Source organism: Lacerta agilis, chromosome 10, assembly GCF_009819535.1.
Source record: "Lacerta agilis isolate rLacAgi1 chromosome 10, rLacAgi1.pri, whole genome shotgun sequence".
In the NCBI taxonomy this organism is placed as follows: domain Eukaryota; kingdom Metazoa; phylum Chordata; class Lepidosauria; order Squamata; family Lacertidae; genus Lacerta; species Lacerta agilis.
The window spans coordinates 52,438,794-52,459,499 of NC_046321.1; the positions used below are offsets into that span (position 1 = coordinate 52,438,794).

At 42.8% G+C, this 20,706-nt stretch overlaps 1 protein-coding gene across 1 annotated transcript in view; it reads left to right on the plus strand.

The window, feature by feature from the left end:
- CFTR (CF transmembrane conductance regulator) overlaps nt 1-20,706 on the plus strand; it is an 86,874-nt gene that overhangs the window by 28,476 nt on the left and 37,692 nt on the right. The window contains exons 7-12 of the mRNA XM_033162377.1: nt 1,571-1,696; nt 4,984-5,230; nt 9,304-9,396; nt 11,109-11,291; nt 13,591-13,782; nt 19,857-19,951. Coding sequence (XP_033018268.1) covers nt 1,571-1,696; nt 4,984-5,230; nt 9,304-9,396; nt 11,109-11,291; nt 13,591-13,782; nt 19,857-19,951 — 936 coding nt within the window. The remainder of the gene's footprint in view (nt 1-1,570; nt 1,697-4,983; nt 5,231-9,303; nt 9,397-11,108; nt 11,292-13,590; nt 13,783-19,856; nt 19,952-20,706) is intronic.

A 20,706-nucleotide genomic window follows, 5' to 3' on the forward strand; every position in this document is an offset into this window, starting at 1 on the left:
TTCACTCGGCTATTGATTTACACGTTTTCATATGATCCTTCTGTCAACGAAACCAATGTTGGTTTACAACATACAGTGATGTCTTAAGATATTTATTTGTTAGGTTTCTATATTGCCCTTAATCCAAAGGTCACAGGGCAGTTTACAATATAAAGACACAAAAATATTTGGCATAATAACAAATACAAATAACACCCCAATTTAAAGGGCCACAGATTTTTTTAATTAGGCAAAGGCCTGGAATTAGAGGAATGTCTGGGCTATGCTGTTGAAGTCATTCAAGTAGTATGCTGTTGAGTCATTAAGCTTGATCTGTTGAAACAAGCTTGAACACCAGTGTCTCTTCCCACAGTCTCCTGATAACTCCAGCAAGTTCTGCTGCCATAAAGCCTTCATCTGTTGATCCAGCTAGAACAAAGAGTTGTTAAGCATCATCAGCTCTGCCAAAATCCTCAAAATCTATCAAAAACAGCTCTCACTGAGGGCTGGATCACAGTACTGTATCAGGAATGGAGGGCAGATTTTGCACAAACCACAACTTTACCCATGATTATATTGCCTTACTTTTCTCCATAATGGCAATAATATCCTACTTATATATGGGGGAGAGGAACTACAGAGGTGCATAGATGGAATGTTGGGGGTTGCCTTTTATATGTACAGGACACACACACACACACACACACACACACACACACGACCAATAGCTACTACGAGCAGAAACAGGTGTGAATTATGATTTTCCAAAGAACAGATGTACTCTCAGTTCTTGCTGCGAATCAACCCAGGTCCTTGATCTGTGAGGTTGGGTTTATCTATATGCCAGAGAGAGTTTACTGACACAGGTAGCTATTCTAGGAAAAAAAGGAACAGGGAGAGAAGAGGAAAAGATGCAAATTCAAGGGCTATTATATAATGTTACATAATGAACTTGCACAATGACCAGGTGAAATGGCCATTGCAGAATGAGACATATGGGAGGTTGGTCCTGGTGAGGGAGGGGGTGCTATGAACCTCCCCCCCCCATGCAGTCAAACTATTGCTGATGGAGACAGTTATGGAGTGGAGAAGTCAAATGACCATCTGAGCTATAGAAGCTTAGAACACCTTTTGATTCAACCTGGTGGACTTTGAAAAGAAAGGAAATAGCATTGAATGTGAATCTGTTGAAGAATAAAAAATTGCTCTAAAGTTTGGAGAGGGCCTCCTTGTTCCTATGAAGCAATTCTAAGTTTTTTTGGATTTATCTCATTTCTAGAGGAAGCAAATGTGCCAAGTCTATCTTTTTACCTTAACTTGGAAGATTGTTATAATCTAGGTTTATTATTATGCACAAATTATAAAATCTGCAGGCCAGTAGCCATTTAATTGCCTGGTTAGTTCAAACTGGTGATGAATTGGGTCCTGTTGGCAATTATACCCCGCCAACTGATGTATTTTCTGAAAATAGCTTCTGAAAACAGAAAACTCAGAAAATAGCTTCATTTCCCCCCAGACTATGTCATGTTTCCAATGGTATCAAGAATATACAGATAGGTACTAAACACAACTGGGTTAATCTGTTTTACAGAGATCAGAGAGCAGGAAAGATCAATGAGAGACTTGTACTCACTGCAGAAATGATTGAGAATATACAATCAGTCAAAGCTTACTGTTGGGAGAATGCAATGGAAAACATGATTGAAAGTGTGCGCCAGTAAGTATCTGCCCCTCCAATATTGTCCGTGTAATCTTTATTCCTGTGGGTTTATTTGGCAGTGTCATTGAAAAGGACATTTTTGCTCTTCCCTAAAGTTTTAATCCCTTGCAAACGAGATAAATCATTTTAGCCCTATCCATCCTATAATGAAATGTACTGGGCCATTTTGAGTTACGCATTTAAGCTGCCGGTCCAGCTATTGTGTTGCGCATTTTACAAATTTAAATAGGAGAAATATGATTCTTTTGGATGGCTGTGTAGCAAAGGCTTTACCTCTAGAAGTTAGAGCTGAGTTTATAAGGTAAACGGGGGGGGGGGGGGATTAAAACAGCCATGATCTCAACCCCTATTTTTCTGCGGCTGTCAGGCTGTTTTGGAGGATTGAAACTAAAGCTCTAGAAAATATGTGATGGCCAAGGTTAATCTTTAAAATAAAAGTTTGCATTTTGGTATGCTTATCAGGGGTGGGCTAACTTGTAGCCCTCCAGATATTGTTGGACTCCAGCATCCATCCACTCCAGCCAGCATGGCCAAAGGTCAGGGATGAAAGGAGTTGGAGGACCACAGTTTTAGCCATCTCTGGCCTACATTATCTGACAGAACAGGAAAAATATTTCAAATTCCAAGAGGCTAGTCCTCCGCAGAAATGAATAATGCAGATTATTCAGCATTCTAGTTTCACATTCCAACCCCGCACAAAGCTAAAAAAAAAACCTATCAGTCCTCGATGCCAACATCAAATGTTTAAATACTGGATAATCAGGTAACTGCATTGTTTTGTAGCTCTTTCACCTTGGTCTATTGCATACGGAACTTAAGCAATTTGTTTCCTTAAATATTATATGGTTACTATGTGTTTTCCTTAAACCCCCCCCCCCACCCTTGTTTGATATACAGAACTGATTGTGGTACTGGGTGTGTCCCTTCTCTGTTTTAGGAAAAAAACAACCCCAGCCTGTAGGCTAAATGCCTGGCACGCTGTGTACGAGTGTTAAATATGAGTAGCAGCAGTATTCAGCATTGCAGCATTTCAGTTAGAATTAGCAGGGGCTCCAGATGTTTAGAAACCAGAAAGAATTGTACTATGTTAGAGCCAACTCAAAGAAAGAGGGTGAATAAAGTTCAGTGCAAGCCCAGGTGTTCCTTGAAATTAACATTTTCAGGTACAGAATGCAAGAATATGGTAGGAAAGGAGTAAGAAGAAACGGCACATTTGCTTTCATTCATCAATCAATCAATCAATCAATCATCAGTGTAACAATCCGTATTGGATGCTTACCTTCAAAAGATGTAATGAAAAAAAAAAGAGTAGCTGATTGATCTTCATCAATTTCAGATTTTGCTATAGATTTGGGACACCTTGCTTGTGAAAGTGTATCTTTTACCATTTAAAAATTATTTTCTGTTAATTCTCTGGCCTATTTCATTTTGTATTTTGAGAAACTGTTTGACTTTCCTTTTTTTTTCCTTCTCAAAATTATTCATCAACATATACTTCTGCTGTTTCACCCGCTAGTAGTTTCTTTCTGAGATTTCCACCTCAGCTTTCAGCATGCCTAGATGGAAGCACACCCCACTGATTTCAGGTGCTCCCAGACATGTGTGCCATTTCTGACTGGGAACTGTTCATTCTGACTCTAACCATTAACATATATATAGGCTGTAATCTGCATAGCATCTCCTCCTATTGAAATCCTATCAAAGTCATGATTTGAGCTGTAAACTGGAGGCAAAGAGTTGTCTCAAAGAGTTGAGAGCCAGTTTGGTGTAGTGGTTAAGAGCAGTAGGCTCATAATCTGGTGAACCAGGTTTGTTTCTCCACTCCTCCACATGCAGCTGCTGGGTGACATTGGGCTAGTCACACTTCTTTGAAGTCTCTCAGGTCCACTCATCTCACAGAGTGTTTGTTGTGGGGGAGGAAGGGAAAGGAGAATGTTAGCCGCTTTGAGACTCCTTCGGGTAGTGATAAAGCGGGATATCAAATCCAAACTCTTCTTCTTCTTCTTCTTTCCCCACCCCAGTATGCATTAGGTTCCAGCTGCCAAGACTCAGTTTGGTTTGCTATCTTATTGGCCATGCAATGAATTCTACATTTCACCAGTCTGGTTTAGTGTTGGATATATCTTCCATTCCCATGCCAAGCAATGTACAGGCCAGGGGCTCTCTGGGAACTGAATCCCAATGCAGCCCATATGATGTATGTGTTCACTGAATGATTAACCTCTTATTGCTACAGTGCTGCATTGGGGTAAAGGGTGCTCCAAAGCTCAACCCAAGGCTGTCATTTTATTGCACTATTGTACAATACAGAGATTTCTGTGAGTCTGGAGTATAATAAGCTGATAAAGAGCTTCATAATTTCCCAAAGTGCTGCAGATTTTGATGAAGCAGTTTATCCAGGCTGTTCCTTTTCCTTATTAACATCTGCACCGGGACTTTTTTTTTGCTTTTAAAAATTTCATTGTGAATGCAGTTTTCTCCTTTCCCCCACACTTTTATTCCAAATTGCATGATATTTGTGCTTCTTTGCTGACCTACCCTATAGAAGCAAACCAAGAAGATAGCTAATAAAAATGCTCAGCTTATTTGGACAATAGTTAGTCTGTCGTCTCTAGGTCTAGAATCTCTTCAAAACTGCATGGTTTTGCAGATGCAGTATAATCACTTGCAAGAAAAAGAAACAGAAGAACAGGGATATGAAGCCACTTTCATCCTAGTCACATTGTGTAAAGACATACCCGGATTTTTTTGCAGAAAACGCCACACTTGCCCTATCCACAAACTCTTTGGGCTATGATATTTTCTGAGATCCCTAGCAATTTGTTGGCAGGACACATGCAAATAACATTGCTGTCATAGTTTGCTATCACCCAGATGGTTGCTACTAGAAGCCCACTAGTTTTAGGGATTCCCCTTGTCTCCGAATGTGCAGCTCTGATTTAGCACACCTTTTCGTTGAAGTGTTGACCTGTGCAAAATGTGGTGTGAATGTTAAGAGTTTTGGATATAGGTTCAAATTCCTATCCAAATTCTTGGATGTAGGTTCAAATTCCTAAGCTCACTAGGCAATCTTGGGCCAGTCACTGTTTCACAGCTCAACCTACACCACGGGGGTACCTTATACCGAAGATTTGGTTGTTGCACTTTCGTGCCACCCTCATTCACATTCTGAGCTAAAGCTGTTTTCCGAGCATTTATTTGCAGCCCCAGCTGCTTCTGCTTTTAGGGTGGCGTACCTTTCCCCAGGTATAATGACTTCCACATTTTGCTTTTCTCTTTGACAGACCTGAACTGAAGCTGACCCAAAAAGCTGCTTATGTGAGATATTTCAATAGCTCAGCATTCTTCTTCTCTGGATTTTTTGTGGTGTTCTTGGCTGTGCTTCCGTACGCACTGATCTACGGAATTATCCTCAGGAAAATATTTACCACCATCTCATTTTGCATTGTTCTTCGAATGGCAGTCACTAGGCAGTTTCCTTGGGCTGTGCAGACATGGTATGATTCTCTTGGAGCAATAAACAAGATACAGGTACAATACATAAACCCAGTTCCCTACAGGAATAGAAGCTAATCCTTTGTAGTATATTATCTTGGTAATTTATCACTGAAAGTACATTGCAATATTTTATTGCACTTCATTAAATGCTATTCGTAGAAGCCGTTTTGATGTATTTCTCCACTGTTGTTATGAGGAAGATGTCAATTGACTGAGGTCATTGCTGACTTCAGCTGCAGTTCTCCAAATGTTTGCTCAGGCAGCCTGTTGAGAGTCAATGGGATTTACTTTTTTCCCACGTTTATAGAATATTGCAGCCTGTATCTGATGCATGTAAAGCACATTGAGTTCAATGAGGCTTACTTCCAGGTAAGTATGTATAGGACTGCAGCATGAGCCAGTTTGTTTGGGGGCAAGTCCTCATTATACAGTGCTACTCTGTAGGGAAAATCCCTTTCATCAAAGTGGAAAAACAGTCTACAGTGGTTTCAATCGGAAAGTCAAGTTAACTGCTAGACCTCTTTAGTCCTGTAGCCCCATCTCTTTAGATCAGAGGTTTTCAACCTTTCTGAGTCCACAGCTCCCTTGACCCACTACATTCTTTCCATGGCACCCCTGTGGGGCTCAGGAGCCCAGTTATGTCACCCCTTGTCTGCAGAGCTGGCAGCCTCTCACCCTTTTTTGAACATCTTCCTTTGTGGAGTGTTCCCTCAGCCTCCTCTCCCCCCTCCTTGGCAGTCTTGCTGCCGACCCTGCCCCAAAGAGAGGTGCCTCCCAGTGGCACTGTTCACCTGCAGAGCTTATAGCCAGGGCTTCTGCAATAAACAGCTGTTCAAGGCTTTGGGAGGCAGAGACACAAGAGAGCATCAGAGGAGGGAGAGAAGGAAAGAGAGACAGAGGCCAGTGTTGCCCACGGTACCCCTGACCATCATTCAAGGCACCCCCAGGGTGCTATGGCACTGTTTTAGGGGGTCAGGTGTATTACCGGTACTTTCATAGAGAAGCGAAATACACAATGGATGTTTCTAAGCCCTCATCCACTTAATTCTATTTGTGGCTACATTCCTACATCCACACAAGCTACCTCAACTCTTGACGTAGAAGCAGTATCTGTTAAAGGCTCTTCAATCGCTACCTCACAAGCAGTCTTAACTCCTGACCTTATAGTTACAGGGTCTTACAGGAAAGCATAGCTATATTGTACATAGCAGAAACCTGGTGAAGTGGAGAGTGCCATTGGGATGCTGTCATCTCTATAAGAAGGACAGGCAAGGTTGTATTGGAGATGGTGTCACTCTGTATGTCAAAAAGAGTCCAACAAGCTAGAAATCCCCAAAGGGTCAGACTCCTCAACAGAATAACTGAGTGGTGACACCAGATTTCCCATGGACATCTTACCAGCCACTGTGATAACCAGATGCTGAACTCGATGATCCAGCAGGGCTTTACTTATGTAAAGTAGGGACATGGGAGGCGCTGTGGTCCAAACCACTGAGCCTCTTGGGCTTCCAATTGGAAGATCAGTGGTTCGAATCCCCACAACGGAGTGAGCTCCCATTGCTCTGTACTAGCTCCTGCCAACCTAGCAATTCGAAAGCACGCCGGTGCAAGTAGATAAACAGGTACCGCTGCAACGGGAAGGTAAACGGCATTTCCATCACGGTGTCCCGTTGCACCAGAAGTGGTTTAGTCATGCTGGCCACATGACCCAGAAAGCTGTCTGTGGACAAATGCCAGCTCCCTTGGCTTGAAAGCGAGATGAGCGCCACATCCCCATAGTTGGCCTTTGACTGGACGCAACCATCCAGGGGTCCTTTACCTTACCTTTTACCTTTTACTTATGTTGACTATCTAGCCTCCAAGAACTTTCTTTTGCTTTTAAATATTCTCATCATGATATCTGACTAATTTCCTTTTTTGCAACTATGCATTATGACGTTTATGAAAGCACCTGTGGAATAAGTAAAATGTACCAAGCTGGGAAGGATAGCTCCATTTTTCTTCACTTCGACCAGCATCAAGCCTCTTTATCTCCCCTCCAGTAACCATTGTCTCCTGAGTACAGTGACAGCCTGTGTATGACTGAAACCTTTTCTCATCCCACCCCACCACATCCATCGACAGAAATATATGGCGTAACTGGTTCCTGTGCATATTTACACAGAAATAAATCCTACTGTGTTCAACAGATCTTATTCCAAAGTGTGTGCACATAAGATTATAACAAAAAAAAAACCTCCTAGCTCTCATAGACAAAAAAAAAAAAAGGAGGTGACAGATTAGAGAGAAACAAAAACACAGAAAGTCTGGGAGGTGAGCATGGGCCCATTCTACCCATTCATAGCATAAAGGCAGAGGGTGGGTTTGCTGCTGCCCTCCGGATGTTAGAACAAAAAATCCCAAGCAAACCAAAAAACAGTTTGCCAACCCTAATAAAATAAAAATAAATGAATGCTTGGAGTACATGCAATTTTGCATTTTAAACTCACTTAAGGCAATATGGTGCATTATGATGGTATTGCAAGCAGTGACACAAATGTTTAGAACCATTGGGCGGTGAGTTGTGTCCCCAATGAGGCTAATGGTGCCACTTGTTTAACTTTGGGCTGGCCTGTGTCCACAGTAAACTTTCCTGTCCTACGTAACCTTGGCTTGCCCTGTAACCCCTGGAAGTGACCATTTTCTTTGTGGTGTGTGACTTGCAGAATGAGAAGCCGCTGACTCATTTAACAATTATATGCTCCATCTCTGTTTTGGAAATGGTGCTTCAAAGCTAAAGTGTTTTTATTTCATTAAAGGAAAACATAATTGTCAAGATCGTTTTTCTTTAAATAGCCGTGCCCAAGGGCATCTGAGGACAGGCATGTGACAACCAGATATTAGAAGGTGGTGTCTAGATCCAGATTCAACATTTATTTCAGGATTAAACGAAGATAAAATGATGGGGAGAGTGTGGAATGTGGAATGGCGCCATCTCTGTGCACACGCTACATTCTAAGCAGTTACAGGCTGAAACACCTAGTTTGAAGATTTGGCTGTAAGACTTTAATACTGCAAATAAGTGTTGAATAGTTAATACCCAACTGCTGTTAACTGTGCTACACATATGCTCAAATATGCTGTCAAGAGGATACAAACATGAACCTTAAGGCTGATTACAAGCGTGCAGGGAGCCATGTGGGTACACCTTCATAGGTTTCAGAGTATATGTAAAGTGATTGCTTGTTTTATTTGATGTCAGCAAATAAACTGAAGCCTAATCCAAATAAGATTGAGACACTGTTAGGCTGGATGGATGGGCGGTTGCTTGCTGTCGATAGGGTTGCACTCCCTCTGAAGGTGTGGGTACTCAGCTTGGGAGAACTTCTGGATCCACTGCTGTTGCTCGAGGCTCAGGTAGCCTTGGTAACCTCTAGGTTAGATTACTGCAACTTGCTATACATGGGGCTGTCTCTGATGATGGTTTAGAAACTTCAGCTGGTGTAGAATTCAGTGGCCAGGTTGCTCACTGGGCCAAGACAGTTTGAGCATTGAACACCAATTAGTTTCTGGTCCCAATTCAACGTGCTTTTGTATTGCCTTTGTGTTGACCCTTTGCATGAGTAATACATGACTGGGCCTCTTTCTACATGCAGGACTCAGCAGAAAATTTTAAAGCGCGATTTTCCATAGAGATTTTTTTCTTTTGTTAAACGATCTAATTTCTGACTTATTTATAGTGGATTTTTCCTGTGTTTAGGTCTACCTGCAGTTATACTCAAGTGCAAAAGCTTAAGGTTAAATTCTTATTGGTGGCCTTTAAGTTGATAGGTGGAGAGTGGGAGATAACATTAAGGAACCAAAAACAAAGGGTGACATAGCTGGTTCATATGTGCAGTTATGATGATCTTGCCATCTCACTTGCATGTAATGTTGGGAGTCTCCATCTGAAGATGAATATTCACTGGCGTGGATGGACTTTGCCCATTAACAACCACCTTCTTTTTAATTAAAAGTAATTTGTGCCAGAACAAGAGAATTTTTTTTAAAGACATGTTCTATGGTCAGAATTTAGCATGCTGCAATATATGTATCTATGCTTGAAAAACTTTAAATTAAATTTACAGGATTTCTTGCAAAAAGAAGAATACAAAACTCTGGAATATAATTTAACAACCACAGGGCTTGAGCTGGATAAAGTAACAGCCTTCTGGGATGAGGTAAATCTGAAATTTTGATCAGTTCTTAGAGTTTCTTTTAAAAGGATTGCCCCTTATTAGATTAACTATTTAATGTGCCTTTAATAACTACAAGTCAAGCTGATGTTCAGCAGGTGAAGACTGCGCTGTTATTCCATCTCCATGCTGCGTAAAGATTCACCTGATGAATTTTTGCATCAGATACAGTTTTAGAAGGGACAAGCGCCCAGCCACAAACAACCATGGCAAACCCAATGCATTAATTAGTTCAATGTGAATGCATGAAAGCTTACTGAGGGGCGGGGGGAGGTTGCAAGAATTCCAGGATATAAGTTAGCTTGTGGTGTTCTGTGCAAAAACAACAACAACAAAAAATCCTTAAGATAATTTGGTGTCTTATTTAATTTTTGTCCCACCATTCTGCCAAGAAGCTCAAGGTGGCATATATGGTTCTCTCCCCCTTGAGATGCCATCCTTTATCCTCACAACAATCTTGGCAAGGAGGTTAGGTTGAGATATAGCTACTGGCCCAACTAAGACCACCCAGGGAGCTGAATTGCCATGTAAGGAACACTCTTAACACTACACCATACAACTGACATGGTATATAAATATTGACTGGTGTTGCAATATAGCTGCATCTTCTAATATATGCCATTGTTTCATTACATAGGCAGATGGTGGGGGGAAAGGGAAGAGTGGTTGCCTCCTCATCTCTCCCTTTATCCAAGCTTTCCAAGAAAAACGCCCATTTTTCCAGACTGCACCCTGATAACCCCAATAATGGACTAATAATGGTCTCCACCCCCATCGTTCTGCCCAGACACTGAGGTCCAGTGCCGAGGACCTTCTGGTGGTTCCCTCGCTACGAGAAGCCAAGTTACAGGGAACTAGGCAGAGGGCCTTCTCAGTAGTGGCACCCAACCTGTGAAACGCCCTCCCACCAGATGTCAAAGAGAAAAACAACTACCAGACTTTTAGAAGACATCTGAAGGCAGCCCTGTTTAGGGAAGCTTTTAATGTTTAATAGATTATTGTATTTTAATATAATGTTGGAAGCCGCCCAGAGTGGCTGGGGAAGCCCAGCCAGATGGGTAGGGTATAAATAAATAAATAAATAAATAAATAAATAAATACATTTTTTTAAAAAAAAGTTTGATTCACTTTTGCAGACCAATTTGAGAGATTGGGGCAGGTTTTGATATAGAGTATGAAATCACTTGATTAATATCAGAACATAAATCCGTCTAACTGTGGATTCAACACAGCTACACCAAGGTTAGCTGTTAACATCAAGTTAAGCCAGATTTTCTTCTAACTCAGAATCCATTTCCAGTTATGATTTCCAGATGATATGGGAAATCTGGTAAACCTTAACCATAGTTGGCAACCATGCTGCGATATTGCTTAAATGCAGGTGATGTGACAGGGTAAGAATTCAATGCAAAGAAGAAGAGGAGTCTTGGGGTGGCTGGCTGTGTTTGTACGAGGAGCACAAAGAAGCGGCTTGATGAATATACAACAAATATACTACAGTTTTTAAATTAGGGTCCATCTCCAAAATGCCAGCATTCAAAATAGCAAACATCAGAACATATGGAATTATTTTCAAGAAATAATAACGCAGACACATAATATGAACAGCGTTTTCTTTACAGACCTCATTTATGCATGCACAGAGACCTCATTGTTGCTGCGCTATAATTTTGAGCGTTCGCTTTTCCTCTTTGCAGGGATCTGGGGAGTTCTTTGCAAAAGCACAGCAGGAAAATGGCAACAGGAAAATATCCACTGCTAGTGATGGTCTCTTCTTCAGCAACTTCCAACTTCATTTTACTCCTGTCCTTAAGGACATCAACTTCAGAATTGAAAAGGGAGAGATGCTGGCTGTTGCGGGGTCTACTGGAGCAGGAAAGGTACTGATGGCAGACTGCTGAAATATTTGCGTGTCAAGGCCCCCAAGCCACCCACCAGGAGAATAAAGACACAAGGACACAGATTTTAGGTTAATGTTAATGGGCGAACTTTAGGCCACAACTTTATTGGTTACAGAATGTGAGCACTGGCAACAACAGACTATATCTGACTCCTGCCTGCCTTGCAGGAAGTCTGGTAAGGGTAAACCACCAGTAGGGGGAGCCCAGCCGATGTGGATCAATTTGAGCACCCTTGGGTTCCCGCTGGGGTTGCAGCATGGCCCTAGCCCTTCCCCAGGAGATCCACATCCCCGGATTCCTTTAATGGAATACACTTACCGTATTTTTCGCTCCATAGAACGCACCGGACCATAGGGCGCACCTCATTTTTAGAGGAGGAAACAAGGGGAAAAAATATTTTTCTGATTTTCCTCCTCTAAAAGCCCGTGTGTGTGTGTGTGTGTGTGTGTGTGTGTTTGAGGATCAGCTAAAAGTTTTGCAGCTTTTTTTGCAAAGGGAAAAGCCCTGGCTTTTTTGAGGATCAGCTAAAAGTTTTGCAGCTGTTTTTGCAAAGGCAAAAGGCTTTTTTTAGGATCAGCTAAAAGTTTTGCAGCTTTTTTTGCAAAGGGAAAAGCCCTGGGTTTTTTTTTTCGAGGATCAGCTAAAGGTTTTGCAGCTTTTTTTGCAAAGGGGGAAAAGCAAAGCTCCTTTTGCAAAGGGGGAAAAGCAAAGAGGGAAAGCCCCATTTTTATGAGGTTTAACTCACATTTCTGAAAAATCTTAAGGAAAGGGAGCCATTTCTACAGTTTCCAGACAGATAATCTAATCAGCCAGTCACATGTCCTGGGGAAACAAACAACCTCCCTCTGCAGCACATTCAACAATGGAGGGCGGGGCTGAAAGGGAGCCGGGACTCTTATCTCTCTCCCCATCTCTTGCTGATCAGCTGCTGAGCGGGGTCCTTTCAACACTCCCTTTTCCTTTGTAAAATAAAAAGCATGATCCTCTTTTGGCCCCTGGGCAATTCAGCTCCAGGGACCACCATTCGCTCCATAAGACGCACAGGCATTTCCCCTTACTTTTCAGGAGGAAAAAAGTGTGTCTTATGGAGCAAAAAATACGGTAATCATGGAGGGGCAGGTGATGGCTGCACCTCCCCTCCCCCACACATCGCGTCACCTGAAAAAAGGGTGGGAGGGCGGGTGATCCACGGTGTGAGGCTGAATGGGATGCCTCAGAGTCGCGCTGCAGCTTAAATCGGCCCCGGCCATGCCCCCAAGCGACCTGATTGGCTGCCTGGTAACCTGACATGGCTGGGGTCTCCCCCAGTGTGACAGGGGACACTGTCCTGCCCCTACGCTGAGGCGGGAGTCTAGGTGACCTGGAAGTGGAGCCAATTTTTTTTTTAAAAAAACAAAACACTGTAATTCAGCAAAACGTTGGTAAATTCTGAGATATTAAATGATGTGTTCTTTTTAGATAGGCTGGAAGTAGACACGATGGCACACACATGCTTGCTTCTGATTGCATCACACATGTCTCCTTCCTCTCCCTTTGTTGCTGTCTAGCATTACAAAACTCACGGCTTAACATCCAAGCATAGAGGCTAATTTCTGAAAGCGGCTTGCATTTAGAGTACCTTTGATAACAAGTACATTATATTTCCTCATATTTCTCACCACTTTGATGTTCACTAAGTGCCACAAGGTTACTATTAGCTACTAATTAACTCAGAAACCATGGCAAGTGTATTCTGAAGTTGCAATCAATAGCTTCCTGAAGGGCTTTCAAGCTAGAATGAATCACTAGCTGTGCTCTTGTCCTGTTTTACAGAGAAGTATTGCAGGAAATGTCACACACCAAGCCAAATCATGAATAGGCTCAATTAAAAAGTTACACGAATTAATTATGCTTTTTCAAGGTTGTGCAAATAGCCATATCTCTGGGTTTATGATTAATTTACCCCTAATGCCTTGCCTGGCTCATCAGAGATTCACAGGGGCACTGAGGTTTACCCTGTAAATGTGAAAGATGTCTATGATCGACAGGCTATTTTGTGAGCTGAATTTAGTTATTCAGCTTGCAAGGATGATTTTCACACTTTTCATCCTTTCACATTTTGAATTGTATTGGAATGGAATCTGTCAAACCATGCACACAATACCCCATCCTTTTATATTTATTGATATAAACATATTGTACGAAGTTGCAAACATAGAATAGTCATGGCTGCTAGATCTTGTTGTTCACACCTCTTTATTAAGGAATGAATGTTAATTATTATAAATCTCAATAACAGACTTCTCTCCTGATGATGATCATGGGAGAGCTGGAGCCTTTGGAAGGTAAAATTAAGCACAGTGGAAGGATTTCCTTTTGCCCTCAAGTATCATGGATCATGCCTGGAACAATTAAAGAAAACATAATCTTCGGGGTTTCCTATGATGAATTCCGATACAAGAGTGTCATCAAAGCCTGTCAGTTAGAACAGGTCAGTTTTTAATATTTTCTTCTTGGTTGTAGTAAATGATTGTGGTTAAAAGCTGCAGGGGTACATAAAGCTAATGGCAGCACTGTATAAGAAGTGCTGAATAAGATTTTTAAAATTCAAAGAAGCACTTACAATTTATTAGTATTCAGTATTTTCCTCATTCAGCACAAGGTTATACAAACCCTTCTGATTAGAAGATTTATTTCCCCTCTTCAAGGTACAGTCCTCTGCTGCTTAGATCTCATTGCACGGCCTGGTCTGGTGCTTGATTTAAAATGTGTCTGAACCACAAACCAACCTGTACAGCCATACCTAGGAAGTGGAACGCCTTGTGAGACGAACATTTTGGCTCCCAAACGCTGCAAACCCAGAAGTGATCGTTCCGGTTTGCAAATGTTCTTTGGAACCCAAATGTCCATTGCGGCTTCCGATTGGCTGCAGGAGCTTCCTTATTATCTATATTTATCAGATTGCTTTATTTTATTTTTTTTAAAGAAAATAGTTGTTGACACATCTAGTCAAAGCATGATAAAATAAATGAGAAATGGATAGCGAGACAATAATTTCCTGAGATGTGTTATACTTTTGTGGAACCAGTCATCAGCTGCAAGATTGATTTCAATTACATTGTAGAGAACCCTCTGAATTTTTTAAGTATAATAAGGTATAGCTGTCCCATAACTAGGATAGTAAATCTAAGAATCAAATACTGTATTATGCATTCTGTTAAGAGGAAGCAGCCATAATAATGTTATAGTGAAATTTATACTAGTGTATATGCAGGGCTGTTATCTCTTTGGCCGAATCTTGAAATTTTGAAATGGCTGTTGGAATTGTAGAAATCCAATTCTTGCTTGAGGTTGCTGTACTTCCAAAGTCTGTCTGTTCATTAAAGTCAGGATTTGCCAACAAAATAATTAAAGCAGAAATTTCCTGAAATTATGTTTTCGTGATGGATAGGTTGTGTTGCATAACCTGCAAATGGCTCAGCCAGGTCAGCTATATATCTTTTGCAGGTCTGAAAAGAAGGAAAAGAATAGGGATGAGACAGAAGATGTAGAGCTGGTGACAGTGCTTAAAATGGTTCCCCCCCCCCAGCAGTGTCTATTTGCTAGCATTTGCAAAACTGCATGCATCACATTACTATACTAAGCAAGTAATATGGAATGCTGAACAGCTTGCTCATCTTATAAGTCACAATTTACAGGTGAAACTCGAAAAATTAGAATATCGTAGAAAAGTCCATTTATGTAAGCAATTGTTTTCATTAGCTAAAGGTAAAAGTAAAGGGACCCCTGACCATTAGGTCCAGTCGTGTCCGACTCTGGGGTTGCGGCACTCATCTTGCGTTACTGGCTGAGGAAGCCGGCGTACAGCTTCCGGGTCATGTGGCCAGCATGACAAGCCGCTTCTGGCGAACCAGAACAGTGCACAGAAACGCCATTTACCTTCCTGCTGGAGTGGTTCCTATTTATCTACTTGCACTTTGACATGCTTTCGAACTGCTAGGTGGGCAGGAGCTGGGACCGAGCAACGGGAGCTCACCCTGTTGCAGGGATTCGAACTGCCGACCTTCTGATCAGCAAGCCCTAGGCTCTGTGGTTTAACACACAGCGCCACCTGGGTCCTTCTTTTCTTTAGCTACTGGAGTTTAATATATGAGATAGACTCATGACATGCAAAGCGAGATATGCCAGGCCTTTGCTTGTTATAATTGTGATGATTGAAATTGTTAATTTGGGGTTCTCATCAGCTGTACACCATAATCATCACAATTATAACAAATAAAGGCTTGACATATCTCATTTTGCATGTCATGAGTCTATCTCATATATTAGTTTCACCTTTTAAGTTGAATTACTGAAAGAAATGAACCTTTCCACGATATTCTAATTTTTCGAGTTTCACCTGTATATATTACCTTTCTCATGCATGTATATTTGAAGCAGCAAACTACCTGGTGCGGGTAAAGTGAAAGGTTCTGACTATCACTCCCTCATTCATGCCTCACTTAGTTTTCATGTCAAGACACCCAGTCATTAATAACCTCTATCTCCTTTGTGCAATCCATTCCAAAGAATGTACCATCAAATTTCACTTGAGGGATTGAAGGAGATGTGCGAGGTATCTTTATCAAACACAATTATGCATAGATGGAAGAGAAAGCAAATAGCTTGCATAACTTTCTGGGTTTTGAGATAGGAGGGGGGGGGAATCCTTTTAGGATACATTGAAGCACATTCTGCAGGGTGGAACATTTGCTGTATTCTGATTTAGTGTTTGCAGTGTTGAAAGACCTCATTAGTAGTACTTTTCTATCCAAAAATATTTGAGAGGGAACCAGAAATCCATCAAGGTTTGTGGCGTTGCCCTCAGAAAAGGATCTATATTTCTATTTTTTTAGAACAAATGCAGGATTTTACCAGGGGCGCTGAACACATTATGTCTGGCACGGAGTATAGTATTTAAGAACAGTCCTTGACGATCTTAAAAATGTACTCAAGGCTGGTGGGAAGGGAGCAACTAAAACCTTAAAGAAGCATGATTGGCTTCAGCTCCTAGGGAGAAGTAGACTCCAATGCAGTTTTCTCCCTCAGAACTATACAGTGGAGGTTGAGAAGGCCTCTATGAACTTTGATAAAGGTCTCAGAAAACCTGTTACAGATAAATCTGTAACCTGGCAAATACCTGGCAAATTATGATACTCTCAGACAAGTTAGGAAATATCTCAAGAAAATTGGTTCACAATTTTACTTCCCCCCTTAAGAACATAGGAAGAGAACAAGGTCTAAGGCCCATTTAGTTCGGTGATCTATTCTCAGAGTGGCCTGCCGGTCTCCTGCTTGCCTGCCAATCTAAACTTCCCCCTCATTTTTGTATGTTCCTTAATTAGCCTTAGACTGCATATAGATAAAGGTAAACGACCCCTGGATCATTAAGTCCAATCAAAGACTATGGGGTTGCGGCGCTCATCTCACTTTTAGGCTGAGGAAGCCTGCGTTTGTCCACAGACAGCTTTCTGGGTCATGCGGCCAGCATGACTATACCACTTCTGGCACAACGGGACACCATGACAGAAACCAGAACAGTGCACAGAAACACTGTTTACCTTCCCGCCACAGCAGTACCCAGGGGCGTCGCTAGGGGGGTGCGGTGGGGGCGGGACGCCCCCGGGCGACAGGGGCCACAAGCGGCGGGTGGGGGCGACAAGCGGCGGGTGGGGGCGACAAGCGGCGCCCCTCCCGCCACTCCCCAGGCAACGCCGGTCACCCCGGGAGCAGCAGCGCTGCACGGATGGGGTGCTCCCTCGGCCGTGCGCTGTTGCTCCCGGGGCGACCGGAGCGAGCGGCGGCGCATGGGGGTGACAAGCGGCAGCCCCTCCCGCCATTCCCAAGCGCTGCCGCTCCCTCCATCACCCCAGGAGCAACAGCGCACGGCCGAGGGAGCACCCCGTCCGTGCAGCGCTGCTGCTCCCGGGGTGACCGGCAGCGTGGGGAGTGGCAGGAGGGGCCGGCGCTTGTCAGCCCCACGCGCTGCCGCTGGCTCCGTCCCCCCGGGAGCAGCAGCGCACGGTGTGTGCGGTGCTGCTGCTCCTGGGGCAACGGAGCGAACGGCGGCACGTGGGGGTGGCAGGAGGCAGCCCCTCCCACCATTCCCACGCGCTGCCGCTCCCTCCGTCACCCTGGGAGCGGCAGCGCACGGCCCGACGACGGAGTGCGCCTGCACGCGCAGGCGCACTCTGTCATCGGATCGCCGCTTCCACAGCCTCCTTTTGAGCCGGAGAGCTTAAAAGCGAGCTCTTCGGCTTAAAAGAGGGCTGCAGAAGCGGCGCCGGCACCCCCGGAAACGCCCTGGGGGCGGAGCGTCATGACGTCACAATGTGATGTCACGACGCCCCGCCCCCGGGGCGTTTCCTTTGCCGCCCCGGGTACCGCGGAGCCTTACTCCGCCACTGGCAGTACCTATTTATCTACCTGCACTGGCATGCTTTTGAACTGCTAGGTTGGTAGGAGCTGGGACAGAGCAATGGGACCTCATCCTGTTGCGTGGATTGGAACCGCCAAACTTCTGATTGGCAAACCCAAGAGGCTCAGTGGTTTAGACCACAGAACCACCACATCCTTGTTAGACTGCATATATCCTGTCCCACCCAGTGAACATAAGAAGGCCGCCTTTCTTCTGACTGGGATTGGGATTCTGATTTGGATTCTCCTTTTGTATATGACTCTCACTGAGGACTTGCTTTTGTTCCTATGGGTATTTTATAGTTAAGTTTGTCAGATATGCAGGTCATCTTCAAAAGAGTCCTAGCAGCTTACAAAACAGACTAGACTACTGTCTCCAGCTTAAGTATCCACGGTCAAATTAATGCTGAAACTGTGGAGGGAAAAAACATTCAGAAAATAACCAAAGCAATGGTTTTCAGAAGCAGGAAAGAGAAAAGCTGAAAGAAGCCCAGGATTATTTTGTTTATTTACAAAGCAAACCAGAGTTTAAATTGCTGGTAGCATATTTGTCTTAGTAGCTGACCACCTAATGAAATCCAGAAGAGCATAATGAGCCCAAAGACTGAAAGATGAAGCTAAAACAAATGTAGGGCAGGAAAAGGGGATAAACGTCTTACAGAACAATTAGCCTTTAGAATGATCATGGGTAGGCAAACTAAGGCCCGGGGGCCGGATCCGGCCCAATCGCCTTCTAAATCTGGCCCGTAGACAGTCCGGGAATCAGTGTGTTTTTACATGAGTAGAATGTGTGCTTTTATTTAAAATGCATCTCTGGGTTATTTGTGGGGCATAGGAATTTGATCACCCCCCAAAAAAAATATAGTCCAGCCCCCCCCCAAGGTCTGAGGGACAGTGGACCAGCCCCCTGCTGAAAAAAGTTTGCTGACCCCTGCTTTAGATAATTCACTCAAAAGTGCAATGGATTTTTCCTACAGCAGAGGGAATTCTTAAAGGTACAAGGGTTGTCTCATGGTCTAGACCTGGTAAGAGTTGTAGAATTCTGCATGTGGTCTTCTCTGCCCTACTGCGGAGCTGCAGCCTCCCCCCCCAAAAAAATATAGTCCAGCCCCCCACAAGGTCTGAGGGACATGTTCCCAAAGCAACATGTGCTGTTATCTACCCCAGAGGAAACACAATATGGGTAGTGCTCGTTTGTCTGCTATTAGTCTGTGCATGATGATCTCTTATTACTCTGGTGCGAACATCACAGCCTATTTTACCCAAAAGTGGTGGTGAGTATTTAGGGAAGCTTTTAATGTTTGGTGAATTATTTTATTTTAATATTTTGTTGGAAGCCACCCAGAGTGGCTGGGGAAGCCCAGCCAGATGGGCAGGGTATAAATATATTATTATTATTATTATTATTATTATTATTATTATTATTATTATTATTATTAATTTTGGAAGTCTTATCCCAAATGAAGTACAGATCCTCACCCAAGAATATACATTAAAAATAATACCAGTCAAATAGAGATGGCAATAATTTTTTTCTAGGGCTTAATTAAAAGCAACCAGCCACCAAGATGGAAGCTGGTGAGTTCTTAAAGACCACCATGTGTGCTTGCTAAGAAACTCTGTCCCATGCCACTAAATGAATGATTGGGAAATTATTATTTTTGCATTAACTAAGCATAATGGGAGAAGAGTAATGCTCATCTAATGGATTAGTTGCTTGCCAAACAACAAGAAAGCATAGGCTAGAAACAATCAAGCAGTTATTGCAGTGAAGGGAGACTGGAGCCAATTGGCATCTGTATAAGTTATGGGTAGCTGGGGTGAGCTATAAAGTGGCCAAATTCTGTGTATGATTAGATTCGTCAGGATTATGAATAGCCCAATGGGTTGCAAACAGCTCTAAAGAGAGATCGTTCCCAACCAGATCTGGTTAAAATGCCCAATGTGGGTCAACTCAAGCATAAAGCGATGTGCATTGTAGCATACAAACAAGTTGTGTGAATTGCCCTCAGTTGCTCATTTTTATGATTTAGAATTGCTCCATATGATATAGATTGAGAAGCTGTGGTGTAATCTGGAAAAAAAACCTTTTATAAAATGTTTCAACAGGACATTTCGAAGTTTCCAGAAAAAGATGACACCGTTTTGGGAGAAGGTGGGATCACTCTCAGTGGTGGCCAGCGAGCTAGGATCTCTCTCGCCAGGTGAATTGAAATAATTGTATGATGTTTTTAATAAATACAGCCCATACTTGTTTTATTATCAGCATGCAATTTCTCATGATTAATGGAAGTCTCACATCCATATGCAAGGTAAGGATTTGGTTTTATAAATTCAGAACCTCGTTGCTTTCTTACAACTACGGTGATTGAAAAACTGTTGGTGCCTAAAATTGCTGCTAAATTTTTAATGTTTTCAAATACAGCTTTCTAGTTCATGGTATGAAATTTCAGCCTTTTCCAAAGTTCTGGCATTTAAACGGAAGCATCAGAAATAATCCTACACTCCACTTTCCTTTCCTGTTGTAACTAGCTGTTGCCACTCTGCAAGAACTAATGCATTCAGGTTCCCATTGTTATAATGTTTGAAATCATCCCTGCCTCTGAAAACGGGTGCAATGTCCGCCCAATTTTTTCAGCATTCCATTATTCACTAGTGCAACTGCTCCCATTGCAAGCTCAGTCAGGCATTTCCTCAGCACTTATGGGAAGCACACGGGAGGTAGTGGTTTTAGTACAGAGTTGTTGCTAGCAACACAGTCCTTATTTAAACTAGAATTGTTGGTGATGCTCCCATTTCAACTGAAGTAATACACTACAGGAATAGATGGCAGCTTTCAGATGAGGGTTATATGACTTAAACTAAGAGAACTGGAATAGAATACAGTGGTACCTCTGGTTGCCAATGGGATCCGTTCCGGAGGCCCGTTCGCAACATGAAAAGAACACAACCTGAAGCG